The 11,575-nt window shown below is 40.5% G+C and overlaps 1 protein-coding gene across 2 annotated transcripts in view; it reads right to left on the reverse strand.

Annotated features, from left to right (window-relative positions):
- The window catches only part of LOC108792102 (MOB kinase activator 2-like), an 18,465-nt gene extending 7,301 nt beyond the window's left edge, over window positions 1-11,164 (reverse strand). The window contains exons 1-3 of one of the 2 annotated variants that reach the window (XM_018562793.1): window positions 11,073-11,164; window positions 7,433-7,578; window positions 6,399-6,492 (exon numbers count right to left, since the gene is read on the reverse strand). In XM_018562793.1, coding sequence (XP_018418295.1) covers window positions 6,399-6,492; window positions 7,433-7,578; window positions 11,073-11,110 — 278 coding nt within the window. In that variant the 5' untranslated portion in view covers window positions 11,111-11,164. Of the gene's footprint in view, window positions 1-6,398; window positions 6,493-7,432; window positions 7,582-11,072 lie in introns of both variants that reach the window. The other variant, XM_018562792.1, reaches the window with a different exon arrangement.
- Between the last annotated feature and the right edge of the window lie 411 nt (window positions 11,165-11,575).

The raw sequence follows: 11,575 nt of genomic DNA on the forward strand, positions 1-11,575 counted from the left end.
TAAACAAAATTAGATTTTTCAATTGACTTCTGTCGAGGGAGCTAGTCCAAACAAAATGTGGTCTATAAGGGTGATACTAAAGAAACCCTGTTAGGTCTCTAAAATTAGCAATCCCCTGCAAGAGAAGACACCCGGTACATATAGGGGTTCCACTCGGCATCTACCCATGGCACTAGCAACCCAGATGATACTGACGGGTGTAGCTGGGTGGAACTTTTAGAGCTGATCCCCATAATGTCTTCTATTGCAGAGGATTGCAGAATTTAACCCTTTATAGACCTGGCATGGTCTCTATAAAGTCCATTTCCACCTTTGTGCAGTTGATTTAAAAAAAAACAACAACATATGCCAGCAATGTACATTAAGTGTACATGATGCAGGCATATGCAGTTGCTGTATATGAACACAGAAACATACTTTTTTTGGTCCTCTTCATCTCCTCATGGCTTCTTTTGAAAGGGCCGCCTCTGTGCTTTGTAAGCAGTCTGTGTAAATTACCGCTCTCAGTCTGAGGTCTCTCCCCCTATTCATTAGTATTCATAGTGGCAACTCCCCATGGACAGTGTATTGTGACCTGGAAAGGCAGAGCTGGTGTGCAGTGATCTTGGTACAATAACTCACAGGGAGAGGGTCAGCTGCTTTACAATCCGACCCCAGTATCAGACTGAGTTTCCTGTGGAGAAAATGTTCAATTTGTAGGACTGAGGCCTAAAAGGCTCTTAACAAAATTAGGAAAGCCAGCAATGTGAGTGATGAAAATGTACACACATACATCTCTCCTGCACCTCTAAATTACCACAATAAATGCTAATCACTTACAACAGTGGAAATGGGCCTAAAAAAATGCAGGTTATGTTTTCTACTGCTTGGCTGTATTTAGGTACTGGCAATGTAAGTGAGCTTCAAGCTCAAGCTTTCTAAATATAGCTCAGGACAAGCAAATACTTGCAGCAGAGCAAACTATGCATGTGCTAGCTTCAGAGCATGACAGCTGATCAAATTTAGAACGGACGATCCTCATCAATATGCAGAGTAGACCCTAGAGCAAAAATAAGAGCCACACAGCCCTCTTCTCCTCATAACAATAACAAAAAAAACATAAGAGAGAAGCTTGGTTGTCATGGGCAACTGCTCCAGATTTTGCTACAGTTTTGATAAATTCCCCCCAGTGTTTGCTCAAAAGACTTTCAGCCAGATTTACTTCTATTTTGTTGGCCTCAATGACATTTCAGTGTTGCATCACAGTTATCATTATGGTATCTGAGTTTTGTTTTCCTGTAAATAGAATACATTCCATAAGTGGGCCTGCCTGTCCTTTTTCACAGGACTTTCCGCAACTACTATTTGACTTTTGACAGCAAGCCAAGCCCAATGATTGATAAGCAGGAAGAAAATACTTTTTCAGTCTGTGCAACAGCTTAAAATAGGCTTATTACACTGTGTGTGTATAAATCTCACGGCTTGTAAGTCTCATTCATAGAAAAGTAACTTAAGGAAGGAAATTCCTTGTTCAGAGCAACAATATTTTACATTCATAGTCCCATTACCACCGGCTTTTCTATTTCTACCAGTACAGTTCCTTAGTCATGTTTATGTAACATAACCCATGTACAACCTTGGTCCAGGCCCCAAAGCAAGCTTAATAACAAGAGCAGTGTGATAAATGTTATCAAACTGCAGCCCGCAAGTGTGCCCTTTATTGTGTGAATCAGCAATGCATCACACAATATTTCGATTTCACGCTTTTATACTAGCAACAGCAAAAAGAAAACTTAACCGTTACGCACTGTCTAAGTTTCTCCCCTGCTTAAATATAGACCAATTAGCACGGGCATCCCGAGGCCGGGTGTAACCTGGAGCGGAGACCGGGTGACTCCCCCACCGTGACGTCATTGCGTGTACGCTTGGCGTCATGGCGCATGCACGGTACTCTAAATGACGCCTGCCGGCAGAGAGGAAGGGACGTTCAGCCGGCAGGATGAGGTATGCCGCCGGAACCCCTCCTCTCTCCTGATACTGTCTGGCTCTCGATCCATGACCGAGTGCCTGACTTTTTAGAGGGAGTGACACAAAATGACTGTCAGTCATTTTAGTTTCACCCCTCCAACCCCCCGCACCCTCCTTGTGACGCCACTGCCAATTAGGAAGTACAAGTCTTCCAACACATGGCTGACATATGTAGCAGTAACATCCCTCCCCCAAAACAGACACACATTTCATTTTTGGAAGTCTGATTACTAACAGGCTCTTGCAGAAACTAAGCTCCATAGCTCTTCACAAGTTCAGCTACATAAAATGTCTGCTACACATAATTCAGCAGGGAGGTTTTATAGGACAAGCCAGCAAATCAACAGCCGTTGGTGAGTTTACATCATCTGTTGCAAATACTAGGTTGTTGAGAAGCGGATACCTATCCTTAGTAATGGCTCAATGAGTGAAAGCAGCAGTTGGATACATAGGGAAAGTCTGAACGCTTGATAGGACCTGGAAGGCTACTAAAGGACACCAGCTTTGTTCAGCATCTACATTTATTCTAGCATTGCTCAACCACTCGTATCTTTTCTTGCAATGTGCCAACCAAGCTCACTTTTTTTTAAATGTGCTTTACTAGGTTACAATTTACATTAAATGGGAATGTGTGGACGTTTTCATGAGTTGCATCCTCACTCTATAAGGTTTATATTGGTCCCATAAACAATGTTCCAATCCAAGGAGAATACTATTAAATTGAGCAAACATGTTACACTTTTGTTTTCTACCTAACTAGGCTGCGTGCCAGCAGAGGAAAAAGTTTTACTGCCGTAAAATGAGCTGGCCAAATAAAAAAATAAAGCTGCACTAGTCGTAAAAATGCAACTGAAGCCAAAACTTTTTTTAGTTTTGGATACTGGGGAGAGATTAGAACACCTGCCAGGTTTTTATTGTTGTGTGCCCCTGCTAGAGAGGGACATTTTCCATTGACGACACTAGTTCTGGTGACCATTAGGGCTTTCTCCAACTTCCTGTTCTTGCTATTGCAGAGGAAGCGAAAGGAAATATACCCAATGGGACACAGATAAGAAAAAAAAGCATACAGGGTCATAACCCTCCCTTACTCTATCCAAAACGTAAAGTGTATTTTTTCTTTTGCAGTCAAATTTGAGAAAACTCCACTATATGTTTGTTGTATGTTCCAATTCACACAGCAGAACGAAAACTAAATAACACTTATCTTTTAGATGTTTTGTTGCAGCAGGCAACGTGGCTGAATCAGGGTTTTTCTGAGCACCTGTGATCTGTCCTTATAGAGAGGAGTTGAGTACACACGGATCCTGCCGAATAAGCCAAAATTCAGCCCATTGGTGACCCTATTCCTTCTATAGAAGTTGATTAGATCAACTTTTGCAGAAGGATCAAGTTGGACATTCCTCAGCGAAACAGTGCTTTCAACCAATTAGTTGTAAGTACGGTTCCGGTTTTCTCACAGCGGCCGGTGCTGCTGTCAGAATACAAAGCTGACAGCAGGAGATCCGTCCATCCACTCCGTTCAGCATAGATGGAAGAATCTGCTATATTTTTTTCGTTCAGGCCGCAGGTTGAACAAAATAAATATGATAGTATATACCCAGCTTTAGGTCTGAAATTTGAAAATTGTGTTATTATTAATATTATACAGGATTTATACAGCGCCAACAGTTTGCGCAGCGCTTGATTTCTCTCAATAACATACAATGCAAACCCCTCACCATTCACACCCTCTCCTAACATTACAAAGACGGAGAAGCCAAGCAGAAATTTCAACCCTTAAGAAGCCAAGAAACCCTAACCCAAGTGAAGGCAATTTAAACTGGAAGAAGCATTTATTTATTTTAGCATATGCTATGCAAATGGGAACATGCAAACAAAAATATAAACATGGCGTTATCCCAATTTGGTTGCAAAAGGTGGAAATACACTTTTTAAAAAATGCCATCAGTTCTACTTTAAGGTCTTACGTATACCTTATGACCATATCAGGATTAGAGTGCTTTATGTTTTCTCTAGGACACAAGCTGGGTGGAAAGCACAACTACAGGAACTCTATTTGACTAGATCCCGATTAACTAATTTTGTATCCAAACTTGAGCATAGAGTAATTACAATGTAAACAATATCTGCTATTGTTCAAGGTGCAAAATATCAGAAACAATCACTACTTAGCCTCAAATTATACAGAAAGAGCACAGACAAAGATTGCTTTAGGGCTTTGTTAGTCTAATTAAAACCTCAGACACATCTTAAACTAATTTGCGCAGGTAAGTTTTGATTTGGCTAAACCTTTAAACCCTAATAACTGAGAAGTGATAGGAGTTTTTTATTTTTATGCACGATGCTTCTGCATCACATAACTGGATTTGGAACAAGTTTAGACCATCACACAGGAACCTTTAGAGGTCCTTTAAGTAAGAGCATGTTTTTAGTATGGCAGTGTTAACATTTGTATACTCGTCCTCCATGCACAATTATGTTTTACTCATTAATGGCTGGTGACCATAAAACCTAAACCATAATAAACAACCAATATGTGCAAAACATCACATTTACTTTATTTTACCATGATGAAAAGTCAACATGTAAAAGGTAGACCCCTTCATAATTACTAAAACAGGTTGGTTTAATTGGGAAAGACCTCATAAACCAGTGTCCCTAAAACATATTAAAGACTGGTGTGTGTTTCAATTTTCTGGCATCTTCACAAATCTTAAATACCGTTTTTCCCCGAAAATAAGACCTAGTACTATTTTAGGGAATTGCTAAAATATAAGACCTACCCCAAAAATAAGACCTAGTTGTGACCATTCCCAGGGCCGGTGGTGGCATAAGGGGGAACTTGAAGCGGCGGACATAATCAGCGGTGCCAACAAAGCCAGCGCTAGAGGAAGCGAGGCGGCAGCGGAGGGAGCAGAGCCGCGTAAGCCAATGCTTCCTCTATAGCGCCTGCTCCTGTCACAGGCCGAGTGATACCAAATGCACTCCGCCTGTGAGGAATCGATAGTGAAAGCGCACTTCGCTCATTCTGGCCAGCGATTGGTTACCAAATTGCTCTTGGAAAGGTATGGCACCCCTGATTGCCCTGATCACCCCATTCTTAACTTTGCCACTCACTCCTGTCTTGCAAGTCTTCTACCGGTATTAAGTGTAATAAGTGTGGATTGTACATTCAAAAAAAATAAGACCTACCCCGAAAATAAGACCAAGTGTGTTTTTTTGAGCCAAAAATAATATAAGTGTCTTCTTTTCGGGGAAACACAGTATCAGTTTCTACATCACTCTTTTCATTTTTAAAGATATCTGCATCATCTGTAGAGAAATGGGGCATTTTCTAACTACACCCTAAATGTCCCTGTACTAGCTTCCTCATAACATCGATTCACTGGTGCACAACAGCCAGCATAACAGTACGTTAATGATTGACCGGTCTTGGAGGTCACTATGTCAGAATAAGTGCAGATGAGAGTTGGACAGTTTTTTCACAATCAGGAGGGACACATGTGACCATACGGGTGGACACATGATATTTAATCATTTAACTACCCAAGGAATAATAAACGCAAGCCAAGAATATTCAACAGGATCAGAGTAAAAAAAAAACTGTAAAAAAAACAAAAAACAATGTGACCCTCAAGCTAAATTCTACTAAAAAGCATTGCCATTCAATACTATTTACGTGCCATAGAAGTAAGGCAATATGCTACTGTGTCTACCTGCCATGTGACTACTTTTAATGTAATAAGGGCGGTATGTATATGTACAAACAAAATAGGGTTGCCCCATGCATGTAAATAATTACATACCAGAACAAAAGGTTTCCAAAGTATTAAAGCAAACCCTAAAAACCTTATGTAAATATGCCCTGCACCATGGGTGACCTCACAACATAGAATAGAAAATAGAATAGACTCTGACCAGCATCTCCAGGTCACAAAACAGAGGCAACTTCCTACCGTCCAGATGCATCCTGGGAGGTTGACCTCAGGCTAGTGTGTCCAGCCCTAGTTTCACAGGAAACAATCTTTTATTAAACTCTACACCCCCTCCCTCCACCCCCACATCCTTATTATTATTATAATAATATGTGCTGCTTCCTCTTTTACTGTCAAGTCACAAGGCTTAGGCTGTCATGGTTCATGACAGCCTAAGCTCAGAGGAAGTAGTTTGAAGGATATTGGATGTCAGATTGAGGATGAGGACACGTAGGGGTGGAAATAAAGTGCTGCGGGGAACAGCTCTGGAATAAAAATTAGATTTTTCATTTGATCTTTTAATGGGATATTACATTTAAAAATAATTTTAAAAAAACACATTGAATTCTTTTGCCCCACCATTTTCCCTTCAAATTTCATTGACTTGACTGAACACAGGCAATTGTTGACACTTACACTGCCCAGGCCTTCATGGTGGGACAGGATGATATTGTACAGAATTCGGAGATTGAACCATACATGAGACTGACGTGGTTGTAGAATGCAGATGCTAAAAAAAACAAGAAAAAAAAACAGTTAAAATACATTAAAACAAAACTGTATATAAATCCCTATGGCCAATATCACAAATTATCTACCCCTTATAATTACCAGAACAAGGCCATATTTACTGTAACCATCTGCTGTTGTACTTGATAAGCCACAGAATCATATAAAAATGCATAGGTTTAGGGCTTGTTCACACTAACTCTGGACCAGATCTGCATGAGTTTCTGCTCCTCCTTCTGCACCTGACACCATCCTTTTTCAGCCATTGAAAGAACACAAATAAAAATCCTATTTAACCTCCTTGGCGGTAATCCCACGTGTGCCTCGGGGTTAATTTTCAGTACCATAAGTCGCAAGGGGGCGGAACCGGCGGGAATTTTAAAAGTAAAAATAACGAGGGGAAAAAACAGGAAAAAATTAAATTAAATAAATCAGACCGCCATAGAGGTCAAGGGGGAAGGATGTTTGTGAGCAAAAAAACAACAAAGTCTATGTAAGTATTATAATTCTACTTTATTTCAAGTTTAAGGCAACGTATAATGTATTTTTGATAAGCACATATTGTATTACTGTAGTGTTTACCTTAAAGCAAACCTGCAAACCTGCACTAAAATCTAAAGTAGGCAGGATAGAGCTGCACCAAGTTCCAGTACGGTTTTAGAACTGTGCTGAAATAAATATCTACTGTATCAACACTGTTTCAAAGTAGTAAGAGGCGGATTTCTATGCAGATTTTGACTTTTCTGACTAGTGAAAGTGGAGTTTGGTCCCATATACCCCCACATCCCAAAACCTCTGTTATTTATATATGCATTTATTGTAATTCATCTCACTGACTAATGGGGAAAATTGGGAGACAGGAGATACAGAATGATCACGTGAGTTCAGAAGAACACTTATAAAAGCTCCCCAAGCCAGTGAAAATAGGAGCTATTATTTACCGTTACTGGCCAGCCACTCCTCTACGTTGAGTCCTTTAGGTAACGCCACCAGCATTAATATATCAGCATCTAGTATCCGGGCAGTTGTGTATCGAGGTTCCAAGAAGAGTTTCTCCGTTTCTGCTGAGGCTTTCTTCTTTATTTTACTGCTGACATGAAAAAGAAGAGTAAGAGTCTGGGGTCAGGTAAATATAATGTTAAGGAACATACTTGTTATATAACAAAAGCAAGAATTAATTTAAGACAATACACTATTTAGGAATACACTAGAGAAGAGGTTGTCAACATACGAGGCATAGACATGCAACAGGAATGGATGAAGAATAAAGACACAGTGCAGGAGAAAGTCAAAGACAGGGGATATGCTAAAAAGAGACTTCTAGAGATCACTGCAATTACTGCCTCTTTACAAACTAATGCCCCTACTACTAACTACTGGGGTAAGCAAAAGGGGTGCACATCAATAGCAAAGGGCTGCTTGGGCACCAGGGCAGTAGAGATATCCAAGTGGGAGTGTTTTAAGTAAAACTCCTTTTTTTTCCACATTAAAAGAGATTGTTAAACTGGCTAACTCCTAATTTCCAGAAAATGCAAGGGCCTTATACTAGTAGTAGTCCTCCTATGCTAAAACGACAAATCCCCTTGACTGGCCGCTAAGGATGTTACGCAATCTCACAGCGAGATCCTAAGACAGATGAGGTTATGCACTCCTGCATTATGCTGGCTACTAACAGCAGGACACTTTAAAGTTAACCTGTCACAAGTCTGAGTAATTTGGATTAGGCAAATGTTAAAGTTAAGTCAAGTCAAATCTAGTCCTGCTGTCTCCCCAATCCTCCACTTTTGATCAATTAAAGTAAGTGGCCTTATGACTAATAGGAGATGGGAGGGGGTGAGGTCTAGTTTAAATTTTACAGGAAAGTCAAGATTTACATATACTGTAATAACGCATGTCGCTTTAGCTGCCCATTTCTCTGGATCAACTGTTCTCCTTCACATGCAACCTTTGCTAATACATTTTTTCTTTGAAATTCAGTTTTACTTGCCCTGGTTTGTAAAATAAGTAAATCATGTAAAATAGGGATGCACAGATACCGGTGCTTTAAATTTTTAAAACTTAAGCTGGCTGGGGACTCGGCCTGGCAGCTATCCTGCAAATGGCGGCGCCTGTGTACAGCGCAGGCCGCAAACCACCTCCTCCTTCCTGAAACCCCGCTGCCTGCACCCACCTGTTAGGGCTCAGTCACACTGGATGCTGTGCGTACCAGCACGATTTTGGCCAGAACGCACTGCCTTGCATTGCGGCCGGCTCACCTTTTAGTGGGGTAGGAGGGGGCGTGGCGGGCCATACAAGTGCGGTGCGATCAAAATAGTGCTTGTAGCATTTTGATCGCACAGGATCGGATCGCAGGCACCACAATGTGCCTTGCGATCCCGTGCGGCGGATCGCATTGCGGCCGGAGGGTGTGGCTACGGCGCCACTAAAAAGTGAGCCGGCTGCAATGCGAGGCAGTGCGTTCTGGCCAAAATCGGCCCGGAACGCACTGCATCTAGTGTGACTGAGCCCTTAGACCAACTGGGACCCCTGGTAAGACCTCACACAGCCCAGCCGTGACCCTGCACAGCCCTACTGGGATCCTCTGCTGGAGACATTAGGCCAGCACCCCAGAGCAGCATAGAGTATATAGCTTCATATTATTCTGCATTGCTGTATAATGCATTGCTGTGATTTGTAGTCCTCTATAGCTGACGGTATTCTGCGTTGCTGTATAATGTTTTGCTGGGATTTGTAGTCCCTCTACTGCTTGGAGTCAGTGGCAGAACTACCAGGATCACAGCTGCATTTGGCTCTGGCACTTCACCACTGTTCTAAAATAATTAGTTTTAGAAAAACTGTCACATGACACAAAAAAAAAAGTATAGGTAATTGGTATTTGGTATCGGTGAGTATCCCTAATGGAAAACTTTACTATTCTCCTTTATCTTTGGCTTTCCGTCACATTTAAGATAACACAAGATGTATCTAATCCCTTTAATAATGGGAGGCATTATGTCTGGCTTAGATGTAGATCAATTAATGTATAACTTCAGTGTACGCACCCAAGCCTGCTGCACAGCTCACTACCCTACCCTCAGTCCTATACCTCTAATTACACACAAGGCTCTCATTAAATTGAGCCTGAATCTTCGTTAACCTAATAAAAACTATTTGGGATGTCTTCTGATCCCTCACTACTCCAAAGGCTTGTCTAATGTCTGTTTACAATACCAAGACATCCACAATGAAAAAAATGGATTATTGCTGGCAGCGTTTAGTACAGAGCTGTCACCATTTCCATGTTTACAGGTTAATCCTACTTTTGGCTCCCTGGTATTCTAATTATTTTTTTATTTAGCTCACCTCAGATACGCTTTTGCTCCCTCTGCGTTACCTATCACACAATACGAAGCCTGACAGTAAGTATTAATTTTATCGATTTTGACTCAGGTCTTCTACAGACACCAGTGGGAAAAAAATTAAAAATCATTTTTTCACAAGGTCGGTATATGAATTACAGAGGCAGCTTAGCATTTATTACTGCCATTTCATTAGGGGTATATTTTTAAATGTTTTATAAGCAAGGTTTTTTTTTAAATATATAAATAATTTTAATAATTTCTGTGCTGGGATGAAAAATTGCTCCAGTAGCAAAGTGGTTAAATCATTCAGCGGATTCATTCTGCGCGGTGTGTTTAATCTGAGATCCTGCTATTCAGATCTGTATTCATAGCATAGCAGTAAACCATGACCATGTTTTTTTTTTTTTACAAGTCTATAACTTGTCTTAATAGAATCTATAAGAAAACGTTAGCAGAAACACCTATATCTGTGTCCTCACACATTCATGTTAACATACATATCTTATGTAGTCAACTAAACATCCAAGAACTATGTAATTGAGCAGGGAGACTTCTATATACATACACACACACAAAAAGGTACATATGACAATAATAGGGCTGCAACCAACTAATCGATAATGGTTGGATCTCATTATTGATTAGTTGGTTGGATCCCCTAGCTCTCTCCTCCATGCTGGGAGGAGGGCACAGAAAGCAGTGGGTGGTTCCAATAGTCAGTCTGCTGTTGGCTAGTGCACCAGCCCACTATCTGCTGTATTTACATTCAGCTGAAATCTGCGGAATCTTGCCACTGGCAACTGTCTTCCTCGGCTGAAGCTATTCAACCGCTTTCAGCTTGCAATAAAATTATTAAAAACAAATTATGAAAGGTGGGAAAAAAGTCATTTTTGGTTCCGACCTGACAAATTCTGCTGCGGGAGGTGCGTTGCAGTGCCATTCATTTCAATGATACCCCAAACGCACCTCCCACCCACAGTGTGATCGCCCATCACTGGAAAGCACGGTACCGCGATGCCATGTGTTCCAGTGCAGTGTGATAGCAAAAAATTGTGCATGTACTTTTATTCTGAAGTCAACTTTGTTGGCAACACTGCATTTGTATATTTTATTTTAAAATTAAGGATGGTATTATTTACGTTTTTTTATCAGATTAATCGAAAAAAATAAAAATCGGCCAACTAATTGATTATGAAAATAGTAATTGGTTACAGCCCTAGACAATAATAAGGATACTTACTGTTTTCCAAGTAATTTTCCAACTGCTTGGAATACCATTTTGCCTCTGGTTTCACAAAAAGTCTGATGTTCAAGCAGAATACAGCTGCTTTAATAATTGACCCCGAAACCTGATAATAAAAAACAAAAACCAGTGAGAGGTTTGTTACACCCAGTACTGTAAATTAGCATTATGAATAACAAAACAATGTTAATAGTGGTTTCCAGTTCCTGCAACCCCACCCTCACTAGTTTTAAGGGATCATGCATAAGGGTCAGTTGTGTTTTGCATCTGATGTGCATTTTCCCCAGGGCCATCACTCTTATACTGGAGATCAAAACAGACTGCGATAGTTAGAATAATGAGACTGTTCAAATAAATCGCTTGTCTATAATACAACTAGAACTAATATAGGGTTTATCTGATTGTCAAATCAACAATTGTAAGTAATAACTATTCTAACACACAATCTTTTAAACTGAAAAACAGCACTACTAGAATATAAGAATACCAATTACAGTAAC

Source organism: Nanorana parkeri, unplaced genomic scaffold (assembly GCF_000935625.1).
Source record: "Nanorana parkeri isolate BGI_ZX_2015 unplaced genomic scaffold, ASM93562v1 scaffold600, whole genome shotgun sequence".
In the NCBI taxonomy this organism is placed as follows: domain Eukaryota; kingdom Metazoa; phylum Chordata; class Amphibia; order Anura; family Dicroglossidae; genus Nanorana; species Nanorana parkeri.